This window comes from Mytilus galloprovincialis, chromosome 7, assembly GCF_965363235.1.
Source record: "Mytilus galloprovincialis chromosome 7, xbMytGall1.hap1.1, whole genome shotgun sequence".
NCBI lineage: Eukaryota > Metazoa > Mollusca > Bivalvia > Mytilida > Mytilidae > Mytilus > Mytilus galloprovincialis.
In genome coordinates this window covers 85,382,043-85,405,642 of record NC_134844.1, presented here as the reverse complement: position 1 = coordinate 85,405,642, position 23,600 = coordinate 85,382,043, and the positions used below count along the sequence as shown (strand labels likewise).

The 23,600-nt window shown below is 31.4% G+C and overlaps 2 protein-coding genes and 1 long non-coding RNA gene across 3 annotated transcripts in view; all 3 read left to right on the top strand.

Moving 5' to 3' along the window:
* LOC143083889 (uncharacterized) overlaps window positions 1-9,308 on the top strand; it is a 197,658-nt gene extending 188,350 nt beyond the window's left edge. Inside the window, exon 3 of the long non-coding RNA XR_012980924.1 lies at window positions 9,284-9,308. This is a non-coding gene — a long non-coding RNA (uncharacterized LOC143083889). The remainder of the gene's footprint in view (window positions 1-9,283) is intronic.
* A 6,866-nt stretch (window positions 9,309-16,174) lies between these two features.
* LOC143083888 (uncharacterized) lies at window positions 16,175-18,230 on the top strand. The gene is made up of 3 exons (XM_076260265.1): window positions 16,175-16,267; window positions 17,053-17,151; window positions 17,951-18,230. Exons 1-3 carry the CDS (start codon window positions 16,175-16,177, stop codon window positions 18,077-18,079), a joined length of 321 nt encoding a protein of 106 aa, XP_076116380.1. The 3' UTR covers window positions 18,080-18,230.
* Window positions 18,231-18,546: 316 nt separating this feature from the next.
* The window catches only part of LOC143083887 (uncharacterized), a 46,541-nt gene continuing 41,487 nt past the window's right edge, over window positions 18,547-23,600 (top strand). Inside the window, exon 1 of the mRNA XM_076260264.1 lies at window positions 18,547-18,631. Within this exon, the coding sequence (XP_076116379.1) occupies window positions 18,560-18,631 (72 nt within the window). The 5' untranslated portion in view covers window positions 18,547-18,559. The remainder of the gene's footprint in view (window positions 18,632-23,600) is intronic.

Sequence of the window (23,600 nt, the reverse complement as noted above, 5' to 3'; positions counted from 1 at the left end):
CTAAAAACATTGCAGAACCATCTGTGTCATTCAAATAATATAAAACTACGACAGAATCATGAAATATAACAAATCAATTATTGTTAGGCAAAAAAAATATTTAGTCCAAAATCAAAATGTTGCAAATATTGACTTCGTCCAGTCGATAATTTACCAAAATTGTCCCAACTTCAAGACCTATGTACAAATAAAGAAAGGTCAAACATCAACATGATGATGTTGTAACCACATTGTTAAGCACCACTTCGTCTTCTGAGGAAATATATGAGTAACAGTCTAAAAATATGTAGACCATCTGCATTCACTTTCTAATGCAACAATTGATAACTACTAAAAAAATGAAAAATATTTGATGTTAGTAAAATAATTCAGTCAAATTATTACTCATATATAAGATTAAGGAGATGTGGTATGATTGCCAATGAGACAACTATCCACCAATGCTCAAAATAAAGTGGATGTAAGCGATTATAGGCAACTGTACTGCCTTCAACAATGAGAAAAACACATATTGTACAGTTGCCTTTAACAGTCCCCGACATGAAAGATGTGAATACAATTTACTTCAGCAAAACTGACCGCCTGATTTATAGTAAACAATTTACCAAAAAACAAATATGACAGACATGACAGACATGAACCAGCGACAACCACTGAACTACAGGTTCCTGACTTGGGACAGGAACGTTAAGAATGTGGCGGGGTTAAACATCTTGGTGAGTGCTCAACCCTCCCCTATCCTGGGACAGTGGCGTTACAGAGCAACATAAGAACACACTGTAAAGATTAGTTGCAATGGGCTTTGAAACTCCAAAGACAAGGCACAAACATATCTAACATTAAAACAATAGACACAAAGCACCAAAATAAGTGTTTCTGAAAGGTAGTTCAAATCCAATTACAACTAATAGATAAATCCTTAACCTCAACAAGTAAGGTTCAAAAACAGTAAACAAATTTATTATAATACATATTTTGACTTCTGTAAGTCTGTAATTAAAACATACTTGTTAATATCTGAGCTCTGACTGATGTTAAAAGGGAGACAACCAAATATATACCGACAATAAGTCCACATGGTTTTTTGTCGAGCCTGCAACTTTTGTTGCAGAAAGCTCGACATAGGGATAGTGATCCGGCGGCGGCGGCGGTGTTAGCTAACTTCTTAAAAGCTTTATATTTTAGAAGGTGGAAGACCTGGATGCTTCATACTTTGTATATAGATACCTCATCACTACAAACCATTAAAAGTCTGAAATGGCCTATATCTGTACTCGACTGTACTGATTTTTACTCGACCAGTCTGAATTCGTCTGAGATTTACTTGATAATACTCGACTGTAGTCTGAACCATACTTAACAGTATGAATGTGTACTTGACCAGTACTTAACCGTTTTACACGAGTCTGAACTGTACTCGACCAAGTTTGAACCGTACTCGACCTAGTCTCAACCATACTCGACCTAGTCTGAACCATACTCGACCAAGTCTTAACCAAACTAGACCTATTCTTTGTATCTATTAACTGAATTTTATCAATTTAGGATTTTTTTTTTAATAAAAATGAAATTTAAACAACAACTTGAAATTAAAAATGTATTCAATACAGTTTTGAAATTAAAATTCCACAATAATCAATCATAATATAACTTCAACTCAATATTAGTCAACACTTACATAATAATATATATCAACTTTTAAAATATAAATAAAACAAGCTGATCAAATAATCTAAAAAAAATGAATTGTGACTAATATTTTCAATATTATTCTTATTTTATGAATATTTCGGAAGTATTTTATGGTAATTGGACTATTTTCACCATTAACTTAAGCCTAGTATAGATTTATGTTGTCAGTTGACTTAATGCAGTGAATGTTTTTTTTTATTAAGATATGCATAAAATAGTATATAAAACAACTTAATGAATTTAAAAAAAATGAGAGCTTAATTGTTTTGTTTTATTAAACCAAGAATTTAATATAATCATTATAATAGAATTTCCCTAGCAATCCTTGATAACCTTTTTAAAAAAGGAAATGTATTCCAAAGTAACAGTAAAAAAAATTTTAAATTAATTTAAGTATTTTTTTGTCAAATTAACATGGCATACATAAAGCACTTTAATATGTTCTAATTAACTCAGTACATGTGTGTTTTACAGGTAAAAAGAAAGCCCTATTTTCTTAAATTCGTGTATTACTTATCTAGTACATACATGTATATTTGAAAGGCCTTGTTATTTAATTTAAACAGGATGTTGCAATTTTGAATCAATGTTATTTAGAATTTAATACCTCTGAACAGGTGTGATCTTATTTATGAGTTTGCCCCAAGCAGAGGTTATACTTTATATTTCACCACTAATCAGAAAAATAATTTTATTCATTTATTTAATTTTATCCCTTTTTTTATATAAGTTATATAATATATTTTTTTTATCCTAAATATAATCAGAGATATATTTCTTATATAAGGTTAAAATCTTTTATAAATTTTGTTGGCTGTTGTTATATGGTAAACGGACAGAAAGTCACAGGACAAAAAGTCACAGGACATAAAGTCACAAATTTGATAGGACAAAAAGTCACAGGACAAAAAGTCACAAATAATGTTTTGACAATTGTTGGAATATAATAGAGAAATATCTTGAAATATTTACTTTTTAATACATATATTCATATTAAAGTTAATGGAATTTATCATTTTACTTGAAAAATGAAGATTTATTTTATTTTAATCATGCAAAGGACATATTTCTTGGCACCATGAAGCCATTTGAGAGCCATTCTACTTTGACATTTTGTTTTCTTACCAATTATTTGATCATCTTTGAAATCTTTTGATAAATTTTGCTTACAAAGTTGGTTAATATACAATACATCAAGAAAAATACAAAAATATTTTTGTAAAAATAAGCATTTTTTATTCAAAGAAAATAATCAGAAAAAATGAATTGTGACTTTTTGTCCTGTGACCTTTTGTCCGTGACTTTTTGTCTGTGACTTTTTGTCCTGTGACTTTCTGTCCTACATTCTTGTTATATATGTCAGTTAAATTTATTTAAACAGTTAAAAAAAGTAGAGGGTTTTTGGTCTAGTATGGTTCAGACTGGTCGAGTATTGTTCAGACCTTTGGTTAAGTATGGTTTAGACTGGAAAAATAGGTCGAGTACATGTCAAGAATGGGTTAAGACTGTTTCAGACTGGTCGAGTAATAGTTCAGACTATTTTCAACAGAAAAAATAAGGGTCAAGTACGATTCAGTACAGTCAAGTATGGTTCAGACTGGGGTCGAGTAATGTCAAGTAAAAGTCGGACCAATTCAGACTGGTCGAGTAAAAATCAGTACAGTCGAGTACAGATATAGGCCATTTCAGACTTTAATGGTTTGTAGTGCATGTTACGAAGTTTCCGTCAGTCACATGTCCAATGTCCTTGACCTCATTTTCATGGTTCAGTGACCACTTGAAAAAAAAAGTTAAGATTTTTTTGTAATGTTGAATTCTCTCTTATTATAAGTAATAGGATAACTATATTTGATATGTGCGTATCTTGAAAGGTCCTCATGTCTGTCAGACAGTTTTCACTTGACCTCGACCTCATTTCATGGATCAGTGAACAAGGTTAAGTTTTGGTGGTCAAGTCCATATCTCAGATACTACAAGCAATAGGGCTAGTATATTCGGTGTATGGAAGGACTGTAAGGTGTACATGTCCAACTGGCAGGTGTCATCTGACCTTGACCTCATTTTCATGGTTCAGTGGTTATAGTTAAATTTTTGTGTTTTGGTCTGTTTTTCTCATACTATATGCAATAGGTCTACTATATTTGTTGTATGGAATGATTGTAAGGTGTACCTATCTAGCGGGCAGATGTCATGTGACCTTGACCTCATTTTCATGGTTCAGTGGTCAAAGTTAAGTTTTTGAGTTTTGGTCTTTTTATCTAATACTATATGCCGTAGGTCATCTATATTTGGTGTATGGAAATATTTTATCATCTTTATGTCAGTCGCGCAGGTTTTATTTGACCGTGACCTCATTTTCATGGTTCATTGCACAGTGTTAAGTTTCTGTGTTTTGGTCTATTTTTCTTAATTATAAGTAATAGGTCAACTATATATGTTGTATAGAAGCATTGTTAGCTGTACATGTCTGCCTGGCATGGTTCATCTGACCTTGACCTCATTTTCAAGGTTCATTGGTCTTTGTTTAGTTATCTTGGTTAATGTTAAGTTCATGTGACAGTTGTATTAAAGCTTATCTTTATACTTAGGACTATCAACATAATATCAATGATTAGTATAGAAGGCGAGACATTTCAGCGTGTGCACTCTTGTTCAATGCATACCATGGTTATCATGTTAAAGGGGGGGGGGGATATTCAAATTAATTTTCTTCAATATAAGGTACAAATGTCTATGGGCTTTGTTAAAGAATCCGGACATGTGTTATTTCTGGTGGTCTAACATGTTAAGGGGAGATAATTAAATTAACTAACTTCTATATATATCCTGTCCATGCTGTCTGTATGTCCATGTACCTTGTCAGTGAAACAGCTGGACAGATATTGTTTCTGGTGGTTTAACATGATAAAGGGGAGATAATCAAATCAACTTTCTCCATTATACCTATATCTGTATGCCTTGTCAGCCCTTTCCTGCATAATATATGGGCCGTGTTGGATAGAAATCGACCTTATGCAAATGAATATTAATATATCTGTTGATTTTTTTTTGCATTGAAAAATCTCTATTGAAAAGTCCGTAACTGTATAAAAACTGAGCTGTTGTAAGAAAATCTACGAAACATACCAAAACTCATCTTTTATTTCATATTTGAATTTCCAAAATCAATCAAAGTATACATGCATTTACATAAGGTTGAATTCTAATCTACAACTCATATGATGGATATATTAATTTTTATATGACTGCAAAAATTGAAAATTTTTTGGTCGTATATTGGTATAATGTTGGCGTCATCGTCGTCGTCCGAATACTTTTAGTTTTCGCACTCTAACTTTAGTAAAAGTGAATAGAAATCTATGAAATTTTAACACAAGGTTTATGACCACAAAAGGAAGGTTGGGATAGATTTTGGGAGTTTTGGTCCCAACATTTTAGGAATTAGGGGCCAAAAAGGGCCCAAATAAGTATTTTCTTGGTTTTCGCACTATAACTTTAGTTTAAGCTAATAGAAATCTATGAAATTTTGACACAAGATTAAGACCACATAAAGAAGGTTGGGATTGATTTTGGGAGTTTTGGTTCCAACAGTTTAGGAATTAGGGGCCAAAAAAGGTCCCAAATAAGCATTATTCTTGGTTTTCGCACAATAACTTTAGTATAAGTAAAAAGAAATCAATGAAATTTAAACACAAGGTTTATGACCATAAAAAGAAGGTTGGGTTTGATTTTGGGAGTTTTGGTCCCAACAGTTTAGGAATAAGGGGCCAAAAGGGTTTAAAATTGAACTTTGTTTGATTTCATCAATAATTGAATAATTGGGGTTCTTTGATATGCCGAATCTAACTGTGTATGTAGATTCTTAATTTTTGGTCCCGTTTTGAAATTGGTCTACATTAAGGTCCAAAGGGTCCAAAAGTAAACTTAGTTTGATTTTAACAAAAATTGAATCCTTAGGGTTCTTTGATATGCTGAATCTAAAAATGTACTTAGATTTTTGATTATTGGCCCAGTTTTCAAGTTGGTCCAAATCAGGGTCCAAAATTAAACTGTTTGATTTCATCAAAAATTGAATAATTGGGGTTCTTTGATATGCCAAATCTAACTGTGTATGTAGATTCTTAATTTTTGGTCCTGTTTTCAAATTGGTCTACATAGTCCAAAGGGTCCAAAATTAAACTAAGTTTGATTTTAACAAAAATTGAATTCTTGGGCTTTTTTTATATACTGAATCTAAACATGTACTTAGATTTTTGATTATGGGCCCAGTTTTCAAGTTGGTTCAAATCAGAATCCAAAATTATTATATTAAGTATTGTGCAATAGCAAGAAATTTTCAATTGCACAGTATTCAGCAATAGCAAGAAATCTTCAATTGCACAGTATTGTGCAATAGCAAGAAATCTTCAATTGCACAGTATTGTGCAATAACAAGAAATTTTCAATTGCACAGTATTGTGCAATAGCAAGAAATCTTCAATTGCACAGTATTGTGTAATAGCAAATATTTTCAATTGCACAGTATTGCGCAATAGCAAGAAATATATAATTGCACAATATTTATATAATAATGTTGTGTTTAACATTGACTAAGCGAAAATAGTAGCCAGGGTGAGAGACAATAGTGCACGACCCGAAGGGGAGTGCACTATTGTCTCGAACCCTGGCTACTATTTTCCATAGTCAATGTTTAACACAACATTAATATCATTATTATACTGACTGTTTACTATTTTGAATAGTAGTGTATTTCAGTGTAAAACAAAATGCACTTTATGTAACTCTACATATAGATGTATTTATACTGCAACTTGTTGTGTTTATTTCCTAAATATAGAAGCATAGCTATATTTTGTATAATGTCAATTTCATCATGGAAAACTTTCTCCACAATCAGAGGTCCATTAAGGAATACAAAAGGTTTTTTTTACGATTAAAAAAGCTATGATTTTATTAATTTAAGTTGCAGTATAAAAGCAATATTCATATAACTCAATAACTTACAAAACAAAACAATGATAGCGGATCATAACTATTTATCTGTAGACAAATTACTTCTAAAGTATTCAAACAATTTTGGCTTCAAAGGCAGTAAGCAGAAGTAAACAAAGAACAAAAACGTTCTAACAGAAACTACAGTAATTTAAAGTCTCTTAAAATGTCAGAGAAATTTAAATGAATATATCTTCTATTTCCCCCTGATTGTTCAATTGTAATAGTTTATTAATTGCCATGCTTATCAATCCAACCCACTTGTCTGTCAAAGCAAGTAAGCTCTGCCTTTGCACGTGAAATTAACAATGATTGACATGAAAATCAATAGTATGTTGCAACAGCAAGGCATACTATTTTCGCATAGTGCAGTTAACGCTATATATTTCTTTAAAAAACTATGCAAAAATAGAGCAATTTTTCTATAGAAGGACATTCTTGCGGGAAGAATATAATAATGTGCAATAGCAAGAAATTTTCAATTGGAGTTATCTTTCTTTGTCCAGAATAGTAGTTGAATCAACTTAAATCATTGCTTTATACAATATACAATGTATATCCACTTTTACTACCAACTGATAAATTAAAACAATCTAAATTTACCATTCAGTGATAACAAGCACTTTATTTTACATTTTAATATTTTATGATGTATTTAAATGAGTAGTTATTGTTGCAAACTCCATTAGAAATTTGAATTGAGATCAGTTTTGGAAAAAGGGAAAGGGGGATGTGAAAAAAAAAATTGTGTGTGGGGGGGGGGGGGGGGGGGGTAAACTTGTCTCATTTCAGATTTCATAAAAAAAAAGAAAATTTCTTCAAACATTTTTTGGAGAGGATTAATATTCAACTGCATAGTGAATTGCTCAAAGGCAAAATAAATATTTTAAGTTCATTAGACCACATTCATTCTGTGTCAGAAACCTATGCTGTGTCAACTATTTAATCACAATACAAATTTAGAGCTGAATCCAGCTTGAATGTTGTGTCCGTACTTGCCCCAATCGTTCAGGATTCAACCTCTGCGGTCGTATAAAGCTGCACCCTGCGGAGCATCTGGTTACACAGTGGAGAAAAAGGAACAGATCAAAGTATATGTCATCATGCCTACATATCCTACATCAATGCTAAAATATTAGTCATATAATTAAAACTCATATACCATTATTATACCCCATGCAAGGAAGTTGCGGAGGGTATAATGTTTTTGACCCGTCCGTCTGTTTGTCTGTCTGTCAGTCTGTCAGTCCATCAGTCCGTCAGTCCTGGTTCTTGTCATCGCAAGTCCTCTCAAACCACACAACAGAATTTCATGAAACCTTTTTAGATAATAAGGACATACTATGTAGATGTGCATATCGACAGGAAATTACGATTCAAATTTTTTTCTAGGAGTTACATACATTTGTACCTTTTGAACTTATTTGCTTCAATATACTACTGCAACAGTCTGTCATCGCAACTCCTCTGAAACCAGACAACAGAAATTCATGAAACCTTTTTAAATAATAAGGATATACTACATAGATTTGCATATCGACAGGAAATTATGATTCAACTTTTTTTCTAGGAGTTATGCCCCTTTGAACTTATTTGCTTCAATATACCTCTGCAACAGTTTGTCATCGCAACTCCTCTGAAACCACACAACAGAATTTCATGAAACTTTGTAGATAATAAGGACATACCATGTAGATGTGCATATCAACAGGAAATTATGACTTTTTTTCTTACAGTTATTTTATTTCTCCAGTGACATTGTGGGGACGTGGGGTATATGAGCGTGCTCACTAAGGTTCTTTAATTATACCCCACGCAACGAAGTTGCAGAGGGTATAATGTTTTTGACCCGTCCGTCCGTCAGTCCGTCCGTCAGTCCTGTTTCTTGTCATCGCAACTCCTCTCAAACCACACAACAGAATTTCACGAAACCTTTTCAGATAATAAGGACATACTATGTAGTTGTGCATATCGACGGGAAATTGCGATTCAATTTTTTTTCTAGGAGTTACGCCCCTTTGAACTTATTTACTTTAATGTACTACTGCAACAGTTTGTCATCGCAACTCCTCTCAAACCACACAACAGAATTTCACGAAACCTTTTCAGATAATAAGGACATACTATGTAGTTGTGCATATCGACGGGAAATTGCGATTCATTTTTTTTCTAGGAGTTACGCCCCTTTGAACTTATTTACTTTCATGTACTACTGCAATAGTTTGTCATCGCAACTCCTCTCAAACCACACAACAGAATTTCATGAAACTTTGTAGATAGTAAGGACATACTATGTAGATGTGCATATCGACAGGAAATTACGGTTCAATTTTTTTCTAGGAGTTATGCCCCTTTGAACTTATTTGCTTCAATGTACTTCTGCAACAGTTTGTCATCTCAACTCCTCTGAAAACACACAGCAGAATTTCATGAAATTTTGTAGATAATAAGGACATACTATGTATATTGACAGGAAATTATTATTCAATATTTTTTCTTATACTTATTTAATTTCTCCAATGACAATGTGGGGACGTGGGGTATGTGAGCGTGCTCACTAAGGTTCTTTAATTTGAAATGTGTTCTTTTCTTTTTGCAGGAGATAATGGCAAATTGGGATAAGGTAAGATTTTCTTCTATAAATTCAATTCGCTCGTTCAGAATTTAATGCATTCTGGGTAGTATTTTAAAAAGCATACACCAAAACGTTGTGATTGGTTTAAAACGTTCTAAACAATTAATGGGAATTGAACCAATGATGTAAAGTGTTTTTCATTTTGGTGTACAGACATTGATATTACCCATAGTCCTATAAATTCTGAAAAGGCGAATTGTCATGTGACCTATTTTTAGCTCACCTGGCCTAAAAGGCCATGTGAGCTTTTCTCATCACTTGGCGTCCGTCGTCGTCGACGTCGTCGTCGTCGTTAACAATTTTTCAAACATCTTCTCCTCTGAAACTACTGAATGGATTTGAATGAAACTTAGCATGATTATTCCTTAGATTATCCTGCACAAAGTGTGTGCTTTGATTTTTGATCCGTCAAAAATCATGGCCGCCGTTACTTAAAATAGAACATAGGGGTCAAATGCAGTTTTTGGCTTATATCTCAAAAACGAAAGCATTTAGAGCAAATCTGACATGGGGTAAAAATGTTCATTAGGTCAAGATTTATCAGCCCTGAAATTTTCAGATGAATCAAACAAACCATTGTTGGGTTGCTGCCACTTAATTGGTAATTTTAAGGAAATTTTGCAGTTTTTGGTCATTATCTTGAATATTATTATAGATAAAGATAAACTGTAAACAGCAAAAATGATCAGCAAAGTAAGATCTACAAATAAGTTAATATGACCAAAATTGTCAATTGACCCCTTAAAAGTAAAAACACAAAAATACTGAACTCCGAGGAAAATTCAAAAAGGAAAATCAAAAATCAAAAGGCAAAATCAAAAGTCCAAACACATCAAACGAATGGATAACAACTGTCATATTCCTGACTTGGTACAGGCATTTTCTAATGTAGAAAATGGTGGATTGAACCTGGTTTTATAGCTAGCTAAACCTCTCACTTGTATGACAGTCGCATCAAATTCCATTACATTGTCAACGATGCATGAACAAAACAAACATACTCAAAGAGTAAAAATGTCAAAAATAGGGGTACAACAGTCAATATTGTGTTATCATCTTAATATCACTACATAAACAACAAATGTAACAAAGTAGCACAAAAAGGCATACATCAAATTTAACATTCTCATTTTGCTTTTCTTATACGGCTGAATTTATCTATGTAAAGTCTACCCATAAATGAAAGAAGGTTTTCATTACTGGTGTAAAATTGCGCGTTTGAAATTCGCACAGGTAGACATAAAAATAATTTTGTCGTATGACGGCATACATAAATGCAGATTTACGTAAAGTAGATATAACAAAAAACAGACTTACAGTAAAAATAATAAATAAAATAATGGTGTGGTTCAAAGTATGACGGGACACATAAGTACAGTTTCACGTCAAATACGGCTGAATTTATCTATGTAAAGTCTACCCATAAATGATAGAAGGTTTTCATTACTGGTGTAAAATTGCGCGTTTGAAATTCGCACAGGTAGACATAAAAATAATTTTGTCGTATGACGGCATACATAAATGCAGACTCACGTAAAGTAGATATAACAAAAACCAGATTTAACAGTAAAAGTAATAATAATAAATAAAATAATGGTGTGGGGGTTATTGTCCTTTAATGACAATTTTTCACAATTTGTTCATCACATTTGCTAACTTTAAAAAATCTTCTCCTCTGAAACTACTTAATGGATTTGAATGAAACTTAGCATGATTGTTTCTTAGATTATCCTGCACAAAGTGTGTGCTTCGATTTTTGATCCGTCAAAAAACATGGCCGCCGTTAATTAAAATAGAACATAGGGGTCAAATGCAGTTTTTGGCTTATATCTCAAAAACGAAAGCATTTAGAGCAAATCTGATGGGGGTAAAAATAATCATTAGGTCAAGATCTATCAGCCCTGAAATTTTCAGATGAATCAAACAAACCATTGTTGGGTTGCTGCCACTTAATTGGTAATTTTAAGGAAATTTTGCAGTTTTTGGTCATTATCTTGAATATTATTATAGATAAAGATAAACTGTAAACAGCAAAAATGATCAGCAAAGTAAGATCTACAAATAAGTTACTATGACCAAAATTGTCAATTGACCCCTTAAGGGGTTATTGTCCTTTAATGACAATTTTTCACAATTTGTTCATCATATTTGCTAACTTTAAAAAATCTTCTCCTCTAAAACTACTTAACCAAATTCAACCAAACTTCAACTGAATGATCAGTAGGGTGTATAAAATAAAGTTTGTGCTTTATTTTTTATTTCGTCAAAAAACATGGCCGTCATGGCTAAAAATAGAACACAGGGTAAAATGCAGTTTTTGGCTTATATCTCAAAAACTCCAGCATTTAGAGCAAATAAGACAAGAAGTTAAAGTATTTATTAGGTCAAGGTCTACCTGTCCTGAAATTTTCAGCCGAATTGGGTAACTGGTTTTTCAGGTATAATGCCCCTGAATTGATGATTTTAAAGAAATTTTGCAGTTTTTGGTTATTATCTTGAATATTATTATAGATACAGATAAACTGTTAATAGCAAAAATGTTAAGCAAAGTAAGATCTACAAATAAGTCAATTTGACCAAAATTGTCAATTGACCCCTTAAGGAGTTATTGCCCTTTAAAGACTTTTTTCACAATTTGTTCATCATGTTGACTTACTTTAAAAAATCTTCTCCTTTGAAACTGCTGTATCAATTTCAGCCAAACTTAGGCTAAATGAGTTTCAGAGTATCTAGTATTAATTTTATATTTCATTTCCTTATATGTCAGAAACATAGCTCCTATGGCTAAAATAGAACATAGGAGAAAATGATTTTTTTTTTTTGCTTTTGAAGAAAATAGGACGATTCAAAGAACATTTAAATAAATTGAAAAGCCAAAATAATCATTGATGAGAGATTTAACCAAAAAAATTAAGGTGAGCGATTCAGGCTCTTGAGAGCCTCTTGTTGTCTTTTAACTGCACAGAAAGGTACGTCTGTAGTTCATTGTATTCATAGAGGGAAAATAGTAGAAAATCAAGATGACAAGAGTTATACAATTTTTAATGTACAAAATTTGAAGAAGCAAAACTGATACATTACACAATCATCCAAAGTTGTTTTCTTCTTTAAAAAATCTCAGAAATTACAAACAGCAATTTCACTGTCTTGGTCAGTTGTTGTCACTGCATTTGAAAAACAGACTGTAAAAGTGGACATCATAAGTAGAATAACTCAAACTATAAAAAGTAGTTTGTTGATTTGAATTTATACATTTGTAATACATTATTATGTACAGGAGAGAAATGCTTAAGCTTTGTTTTACTTACAGAAACTTAGTACAGCTGCAGGGAAGGGAAATCTTAAAGATGTGGAATTATCTTTAGAAAATGGAGCTAATTTGGAATATAAAAGATATGGTGTAAGTGAAGTAGAAATATTTAAAACATATAAAGATATTTACTTACAGTACACACAACAAGGTGAATCATATAAAAGTCACCCTTGTTTGAAAATTCAAAATGGAAACTCCATAATCAAATGGCAAAATCAAAAGCTCAAAACACATCAAACGAATGGATTACAACCGTGATATACCTGACTTGGTACAGCCATTTTCTTATGTAGAAAATGGTGAATTAATACAATTTACTTAACTCCTGTTTTTACACAGAACATTATTTAGAAATTTAATAACAAATCATTGTTGTATACCACACCTATTAACCAGAGGAAATAGTGGATAAAATACCATGGAGGCAATAAAAACATAAGTAGAAGGAGAATAACTTGGCAGAAACAGAAATACTAAAAAGACGAACAACAGTCCTTAAAACACTAATTAAAGCAACAAGAACAAACATGAAATATGTCATTACACTTTTATGTCACTGGGTTGCTGTCTCATAACTTCATAACTAGATACAACGGGAATATTGTAATTCATTTCATTATACGTAACATACACTTTTCCTGTATACTACACACAAAAAAATCACTGGGTTCTATAAATATATATACTCAACACCAACATATGACAAAGGAATAAAACTCTGATACTCAACACAAATTTGTGACATAACAATAGCAATTTTATACTCAACACCAACATATGACAGCAATGACACTCTTATAATCAACACCAACATGTGACATAGCAATGACATACTTACACCAACATGTGACATTGCAAAAAACATTCTTATGCTCAACACCAACCTGACATAGCAATGACATTGTTATACTCAACTCTAACATGTGACATAGCAATGACATACTTATACTCAACACCAACATGTGACATAGCAATGACATACTTACACCAACATGTGACATTGCAAAAAACATTCTTGTACTCAACACCAACCTGAAATAGCAATGACATTGTTATACTCAACTCCAACATGTGACATAACAATGACACTCTTATACTCAACACCAACATATGACATAGCAATGACACTATTATACACCACACAAACATACGCCATTGCTATATTACCTTTATACACAACAACACATATGATATGAAGCAGCTGTTATACACCACACAAACATTTTACATGGAAATACCACTGAATACTTTTAAAGCTTTGATCATTATTCTGAATCAAGACAAAATACTGTTAAGGGCATACGATACAGATACAGGGGAGGTAATGACGTTGCTAACGTAAACTGTTATTTTCACGACATCAAACTGTGACATATCGGGAAAAGATGCATTTTTCGACTGATTTTTATCATTCAGACTGATTTAATTTGAAAACGAGTGCATGGACCCCTATTTTTTCAAACAACATTTTGTTTCATTTTGTAGGGAGATTATAAGGACCAAATTTTTTTGATAAATATACAGCAAAAAATTACGTTTTTTTTCTCAATTCATGACCATTTGAAAAATATGATTTATTTCTGAATAAAAAATAAATATGAGTTATTTCTGAATAAAAAATGCATAAATTTTTAGGTATTAAACTTAGAAAATACATAAATTACAAATTATTTAACAAAAACAATTTGTGTTTAGCTTTTAAAACAAAAAAGTTATGTTTTTCTTTCGAAAGGGAAAATACGGCCACAAATCTGAATTTTGAGCAAAAATACAAAATTTCGACCTCATTTAACTAAAAAGTAGCACATGAAGGTATATTTTTAATAACATATTTGATTTAATCAGGCAAAAAATAGCCTATATGGAAATTTTCATCAAACTTTAAATATGGGATCAAAACTGTATCTTATGCCCTTAATCAGACAGTTGTCATGGACAACAAATATTTTAGAATTATATAAAGTGGAGTCTCATTTTATTTGTAACACAGAACTGAATCAGATAGTAAAGGTTTTGTTTTGTTTCTTGACAAAAAATTATTTTGTAAACATCTGATTTTAATGAGAAGTTGATGAGAACAAGTTGTGTTAACATCTTTAGTCAGATAATGTTAATTCTACAGATCTAATGTAAAACATCTTTTAAAAATAACAAATACTTGACATAATTTTATAAAGTGGGGTCTCATTTTTCTCGTCTATTCGCACTGAATCAGAAAATATAACTTGTTTTTATATTTCTTGAAATTTTTTTTTTTTAACTTTGATCATTCTACTTAATCATGTTAATCATTGTTAATCAGACGGGTTTAATGGATAACAAATACTTGATAGAATTATATAAAGTGGGGTCTCATTTTAATTGTCTTGTCCAGCTGAGTCCATTGATATGAATATTGTTTATGTTTCTTGAAAACAAATTTTTTTTTAACCTGACAGTTCTGATGGAAGTTCTGACATCTCACAATAACAAATGTTGTTTATTTGTTGTTTATGTAGAATATAAATACAAGTGTGACTGGTCATTTTATTCAGTTTTGACCACTGATTCATGTGATATATATTTTGTTTATATTTATTACACAACATTGTCCAGTTTATGACACAAGTTTTGATGTTTGTTATATGTTGATATTACAGCTTGGAAGGACACCATTAATGTTGGCGGCTGAGGAAGGACACCTGGAGGTAGTGATGTACCTCGCCAGTCAGGGCAGTCAGTTAGAGACCACAGACACCGTGGTAAAGATAGATATAATGACCTTACTCTGACCAAACACCACTTTATACAGAATCTACACAAAATCATGTTGTTAATCAGACAGGTTTAATGGACAACAAATATTTGTTAGAATTATATAAAGTGGGGTCTCATTTTATTCGTTACACAGAACTAAATCAGATAGGAAAGGTTTTATTTTGTTTCCTGATGAAAAAGTATTTTGTAAAAATTTGAATTTTATGAGAAGTTGATGAGAAAAAATTGAGTTAACATCTTTAGTCAGATAATGTTAATTCTACAGATCTAATGTAAAACATCTTTTAAAAATAACAAATATTTGACAGAATTATATAAAGTGGGGTCTTATTTTTCTTGTCTCTTCGTACTGAATCAGAAAATATTACTCGTTTTATTGTTTCTTGCAAAAAGTTTTTTTTTTTTAACTTTGATCATTCTACTTAATCATTGTTAATCAGACGGGTATAATGGACAACAAATACTTCATAGAATTATATAAATTGGGGTCTTATTTTAATTGTCTTGTCCAGCTGAGTCCATTGATATAAATATTGTTTATGTTTCTTGAAAAAAAGTTATTTTTTTTAACCTGACAGTTCTGATGGAAGTTCTGACATCTCACAATAAAACATGTTGTTTATTTGTTGTTTATTTAGAATATAAATACAAGTGTGACTGGTCATTTTATTCAGTTTTGACCACTGATTCATGTGATATATATTTTGTTTATATTTATTACACAACATTGTCCAGTTTATGACACAAGTTTTGATGTCGGTTATATGTTGATATTACAGTTGGGAATGACACCATTAATGTCGGCGGCTGAGAGAGGACACCTGGAGGTAGTGATGTACCTCGTTAGTCACGGCAGTCGGTTAGAGGCCACAGACATGGTAATGATAGATATAATCACCTTACTCTGACCAAACACAACTTTATACAGAATCTACACAAAATCATGTTGTTTATCAGACAGGTTTAATGGACAACAAATATTTGTTAGAATTATATAAAGTGGGGTCTCATTTTATTCTTAACACAGAACTGAATCAAATAGTAAAGGTTTTATTTTGTTTCCTGATAAAAAAAATATTTTGTAAACATCTGATTTTAATGAGAACAAGTTGTGTTAACATCTTTAGTCAGATAATGTTAATTCTACAGATCTAATGTAAAACATCTTTTTAAAAATAACAAATATTTGACAGAATTATATAAAGTGGGGTCTTATTTTTCTTGTCTCTTCGTACTGAATCAGAAAATATAACTTGTTTTTATATTTCTTGAAAAACAAATTTTTTTTTTTTAACTTTGATCATTCTGCTTAATCATTGTTAATCAGACAGATTTAATGTACAACACATAATTGATAGAATTATATAAAGTGGGGTCTTATTTTAATTGTCTTGTTCAGCTGAGTCCATTGATATAAATATTGTTTATGTTTCTTGAAAAAAAGTTTTTTTTAACCTGACAGTTCTGATGGAAGTTCTGACATCTCACAATAAAACTTGTTGTTTATTTGTTGTTTATGTAGAATATAAATACAAGTGTGACTGGTCATTTTATTCAGTTTTGACCACTGATTCATGTGATATATATTTTGTTTATATTTATTACACAACATTGTCCAGTTTATGACACAAGTTTTGATGTCTGTTATATGTTGATATTACAGGGAGGAATGACACCATTAATGTTGGCGGCTGAGTATGGACACCTGGAGGTAGTGACTTACCTAGTCAGTCAGGGCAGTCAGTTAGAGGCCACAGACATGGTAATGATAGATATAATCACCTTACTCTGACCAAACACAACTTTATACAGAATCTACACAAAATCATGTTGTTAATCAGACAGGTTTAATGGACAACAAATATTTGTTAGAATTATATAAAGTGGGGTCTCATTTTATTCGTAACACAGAACTGAATCAGATAGTAAAGTTTTAATTTTGTTTCCTGGTAAAAAAAATTATTTTGTTAACATCTGATTTTAATGAGAAGTTGATGAGAACAAGTTGTGTTAACATCTTTAGTCAGATAATGTTAATTCTACAGATCTAATGTAAAACATCTTTTAAAAATAACAAATACTTGACAGAATTATATAAAGTGGGGTCTTATTTTTCTTGTCTCTTCGTACTGAATCAGAAAATATAACTCATTTTAATGTTTCTTGAAAAAAGTTTTTTTTTTTTTTTAACTTTGATCATTCTACTTTAAATCATTGTTAATCAGACAGCTTTAATGGACAACAAATACTTGTTAGAATTATATAAAGTGGGGTCTTATATTAATTGTCTTGTCCAGCGGAGTCCATTGATATAAATATTGTTTATGTTTCTTGAAATAAAGTTTTTGTTTTAATCTGACAGTTCTGATGGTAGTTCTGACATCTCACAATAAAACATGTTGTTTATTTGTTGTTTATTTAGAATATAAATACAAGTGTGACTGGTCATTTTATTCAGTTTTGACCAGTGATTCATGTGATATATATTTTGTTTATATTTATGACACAAAATTGTCCAGTTTATGACACAAGTTTTGATGTCTGTTATATTGATATTACAGTTTGGACAGACACCATTAATGTGGGCGGCTGAGAGAGGACACCTGGAGGTAGTGATGTACCTCGCCAGTCAGGGCAGTCAGTTAGAGGCCACAGACATGGTAATGATAGATATAATCACCTTACTCTGACCAAACACAACTTTATACAGAATCTACACAAAATCATGTTGTTAATCAGACAGGTTTAATGGACAACAAATATTTGTTAGAATTATATAAAGTGGGGTCTCATTTTATTCGTAACACAGAACTGAATCAGATAGTAAAGGTTTTATTTTGTTTCCTGACAAAAAAATATTTTGTTTACATTTAATTTTAATGATCAGTTGATAAGAAAGAATTGTGTTAACATCTTTAGTCAGATAATGTTAATTCTACAGATCTAATGTAAAACATCTTTTAAAAATAACAAATATTTGACAGAATTATATAAAGTGGGGTCTTATTATGTCACTTCATATTTGTTGTTTATTTTGGTTGACTGGTTTTATGTCAAGTATTGTATAGGTAAAATTAGTACAACAATTGCCTATTATTTAAAGAAGATGTATATTTGTATGATTGATAAAAGAGTTTTTGATTGTATTTCAGGGTAAGACACCTTATGATATGGTAACAATAGAAAGCGATGATTCTGAAGAGAAAAAAAGGAAGAAGAAAGAGGTGATGAACTTCCTAAAGGTAAATATTCTATCTTAGTTAATAAGAGATATTTAAAAATATGTTGGACAGATTGTTAGAGACACAACAGACTTGGTACATTGAAGTTACAATAAAACAGTTGCCTGTTGTTTTCAATGTCATTGTAGTATTTGTTGTTAGTTAACAATGTACCCGGTAAGTTGACAATTCCAAGCTTGTTACCTAATATAGATGTTGGCATATGCGAAAGACAAATGTTTGAAATCAGTGTCTCATCTGTTGGATGTCTCTTATTTTTGTGTCATCAGCTAGCTATCTCCTAGGTATATTCATCACATCATCTCATTTTATGTATACATAATGTGTATCTCTGTGCGGAAAAGTTGATTTACATGTTTATGCAAATATGTAATAATCATATACTAAAACAAAAAGCACATCTTGACAAAATGTAAAGTATGCTTTCAACCTGTGTATAGATGTTAAAGCTTTCAGTATGTAGCGGGTAGACAAAGCCAGATACATAGATAAAACCTCTATGAAATAAGTAAACTCAGTAACGTTAACTTTCCTGCACAACCTTTTTAAATTACATACAAAAACAAATAAATCACATCATCATTAAATAGGCAGTGTGCGGTAAATTTTACTCACGTGTGATATGGCATAGAAGGAAAAACAATTAATGTGGGGATAAAACATGTGGTAAAGATGTCAGACCACCAATCCATTCATTCCAATTTAGAATGTAAAGTTCTACTGTGAAAGTACTTTTATTCGTGGGAACCAATTTTCGTGGTTTTCATGGATGACTTTATCCACGAATTTAAGTGTCGAACGAAATAAAACAATTGTTGTCAAAATCAAGACAATGAAAGATCCACATGTAGGTTTGATTACTAATATGATTTAGAGAATATATTGAATAACGCCAAATCTGAGAATACTATAATGATCTATAATAGTAGTCATTGGGCAAACGCACTATGAACTACAACTGTAGGCAGGAGTATTCCCATTTAATCTTCAAAAACCTAAACTGTACAAATTTTGATCTGTTAATTCCCATAAAAAATATTTTTGATTGATGAAAGTCAGACTTCTGGTATTAAAATGCTATGATAAAGTGCTCATTTTATATCTCATAATTCTCGTACATATGGGAAATAATAATTTCATGCTGGGCTTGCTTTTGATAAGAACTATTTTACAATTCAAGATACATTTATATCATTTGTTTATGTAACTGTTTTCCTTTTGTGACATGTTTATGGCCTGATTAACACCTTTGATGGTCTATAATCTTTTGATCACTCTATCTTGGGCTAATGAGTGATCACTACGATTTACACGGTCAATGTTTACTTTGCAATTTCCTTCAATCTAGACAATTTGTAACCTTCATTTCAAATTACTTTAATTTTTATACGACCGCAAAATTTGAAAAAATTTTCGTCGTATATTGCTATCACGTTGGCGTCGTCGTCGTCGTCGTCTGAATACTTTTAGTTTTCGCACTCTAACTTTAGTAAAAGTGAATAGAAATCTATGAAATTTTAACATAAGGTTTATGACCACAAAAGCAAGGTTGGGATTGATTTTGGGAGTTTTGGTCCCAACAGTTTAGGAATTAGGGGCCAAAAAGGGCCCAAATAAGCATTTTCTTGGTTTTCGCACTATAACTTTAGTTTAAGTAAATAGAAATCTATGAAATATTGACACAAGGTTTATGACCACAAAAGAAAGGTTGGGATTGATTTTGGGAGTTTTTGTTCCAACAGTTTAAGAATTAGGGGCCAAAAAAGGGCCAAAATAAGCATTATTCTTGGTTTTCGCACAATAACTTTAGTATAAGTAAATAGAAATCAATGAAATTTAAACACAAGGTCTATGACCACAAAAGGAAGATTGGGATTGATTTTGGGAGTTGAGGTCCAAACAGTTAAGGAATAAGGGGCCAAAAAGTGGCCCAAATAAGCATTTTTCTTGGTTTTCGCACCATAACTTTAGTATAAGTAAATAGAAATCTATGAAATTTAAACACAAGGTTTATAACCATAAAAGGAAGGTTGGGATTGATTTTGGGAGTTTTGGTCCAAACAGTTTAGGAATAAGGGCCCAAAGGGTTCAACATTAAACTTTGTTTGATTTAATCAAAAATTGAATAATTGGGGTTCTTTGATATGCTGAATCTAACTGTGTATGTAGATTCTTAATTTTTGGTCCTGTTTTCAAAGTGGTCTACATTAAGGTCCAAAGGGTCCAAAATGAAACTTAGTTTGATTTTAGCAAAAATTGAATCCTTGGGGTTCTTTGATATGCTGAATCTAAAAATGTACTTAGATTTTTAATTATTGGCCCAGTTTTCAAGTTGGTCCAAATCGGGGTCCAGAATTAAACTTTGTTTGATTTCATCAAAAATTGAATAATTGGGGTTCTTTGATATGCCAAATCTAACTGTGTATGTAGATTCTTAATTTTTGATCCTGTTTTCAAATTGGTCTACATTAAAGTCCAAAGGGTCCAAAATTAAACTAAGTTTGATTTTAACAAAAATTTAATTCTTGGGCTTCTTTGATATGCTGAATCTAAACATGTACTTTGATTTTTTATTATGGGCCCAGTTTTCAAGTTGGTCCAAATCAGGATCCAAAATTATTATATTAAGTATTGTGCAATAGCAAGAAATTTTCAATTGCACAGTATTCAGCAATAGCAAGAAATCTTCAATTGCACAGTATTGTGCAATAGCAAGAAATTTTCCATTGCACAGTATTGCGCAATAGCAAGAAATCTTCAATTGCACAGTATTGTGCAATAGCAAGTATTTTCAATTGCACAGTATTGCGCAATAGCAAGAAATATCTAATTGCACAATATTGTGCAATAGCAAGAAATTTTTTAATTGGAGTTATCTTTCTTTGTCCAGAATAGTAGTTGAATCAACTTAAATCATTGTTTTATACAATATACAATGTATATTCACTTTTACTACCAACTGATAGATTAAAACAATCTTTACCATTCAGTGATAACAAGCACTTTTTTTACATTTTAATATTTTATGATGTATTTAAATGAGTAGTTATTGTTGCAAACTCCATTAGAAATTTGAATTGAGATCAGTTTTGGAATAAGGGAAAGGGGGATGTGAAAAATATATTCAACAGCATAGTGAATTGCTCAAAGGCAAAACAAAAATTTTAAGTTCATTAGAACACATTCATTCTGTGTCAGAAACCTATGCTGTGTCAACTATTTAATCACAATCCAAATTTAGAGTTGAATCCAGCTTGAATGTTGTGTCCATACTTGCCCCAACCATTCAGGGTTCAACCTCTGCGGTCGTATAAAGCTGCGCCCTGCGGAGCATCTGGTTCAATTTTATTATTATTAGATAACTAAAATCCACGAATTAAAAAAACCATGAACATGTAAATGTTGCTGAAACCACAAAAATTGATACCCTCGAATTAAAATACTTTCACAGCATATTAAAGTAGTCCTTCCCTAAAAAATATATTGTGCTCTTGATGTTATTGTTTACTTAAACTAACCAAACAATTTGCAGAAATAAAACTTTTGTTGAAAGAGAAATATATTTAAATCATTTTTAGACATAATTGACTTGCTTATGAGTTTGCAATAAAGATTGAGGATTAATGCGCTCCATACTATATTTATTTAAGATTTCCAGAAAAAAACAGGGGCTATGTTTAGTAGTTACCTTCGGCTGTTGGTATTTTTTCCATAAACAATCCGAACTTTTCTGATTGGGTTCTATTAATATATCCCCCAGAACTAGAGATTAAAGAAACAACAGACACGGCTTCCTCCGCTTCATTTTTAGACTTATATCTGGAATTTGACTAACACAGTCATCTCAGTACCAGAAACTTTGACAAACGAGACGAATTTAATTTTGAAATTATAAATTTCTTTAGTAGCAATATACCAACTTCACCTGCATATGGGATATATATTTCCCAACTTATTCGATACTCAAGAGCTTGCAGCTCCTACTCAGACTTTGTAAAACGTCATCAGTGTCTGAGTAGAGAGTTGATGAACCAGGGGTATGTCAAAGAACGTCTGGTTCTTTTTCTAAAAAAGTTCATCTGAAGGTAACAAGACCTTTTTGATACATATTCCGTATCAACTTCACAAATAATACACGATGGTCTTGATGTATAGATTCTGCGTACTGATGTTGTTTATCATCTTAACAACGTGTTTTATAGTTCTCTCATTTGTCTTTGTTCTATTATTAATATTACTTTTACTGTTGAATGGTTTTATGTGGTATTCGTTTGACGTGGCTCAGTACTTATACATCTTGTCAATGTGTTTGTATTGTCTTTCATTTTTTGGTGGTGTGTTTTGTATATGCGACTTTTTGTATTTCTTTGGTTCTTATAACGTGACTCTGTACTTTAAAAGATCCTGTCAGTATGATATTGTTCTATTTTATGTCATTATGATATATTTCTTTTATAAATTACAATATACGTTGAACCACAAACGTCAAAATCATTCAATCGCGTAGTGGAATTAACTATTTGTGGATTCTTATAAATTCTATATATAACTTTTGGACTAGTTTAAATCTCGGTCTATTTCTGAAATTTATTCTTACATACTTTTGATTTTTAAACCCTGAATGCTAACATTGCCTAGGTAAATTTTAAAATTGTTTGTATGCACATTGAACGAAAAATCTATGTGACATATAAAATTTTCTGCGTCAGACACACAAATCAATGAATGTGTTTGTAGATAGATGTTTTTGTGTTCTGTTAAATTGTTCCTTTTAAAATTGTTATACGATGATGACTGATGTACCCATATTCTGACTATTTTATTTATTGTGTCTGTTTAGTTAACGCATCAATGTAAATATAACGGAAATTGATGAGACTGTCATCAAAGTGAGAGGGTTAGCGCCATAAAACAAGGTTTAAACCACCATGTTCTACATTTGAAAATGCCTGTACCAAGTCTGGATTAT

Coding starts and splice junctions, on each gene's coding strand:
- LOC143083888 (XM_076260265.1), top strand. CDS start 16,175: ATGACACCATTAATGTCGGCGGCTGAGAGAGGACACCTGGAGGTAGTG. Junction 16,268..17,052: donor GGTTAGAGGCCACAGACATG/GTAATGATAGAT, acceptor TTGATATTACAG/GGAGGAATGACACCATTAAT. Junction 17,152..17,950: donor AGTTAGAGGCCACAGACATG/GTAATGATAGAT, acceptor TTGATATTACAG/TTTGGACAGACACCATTAAT.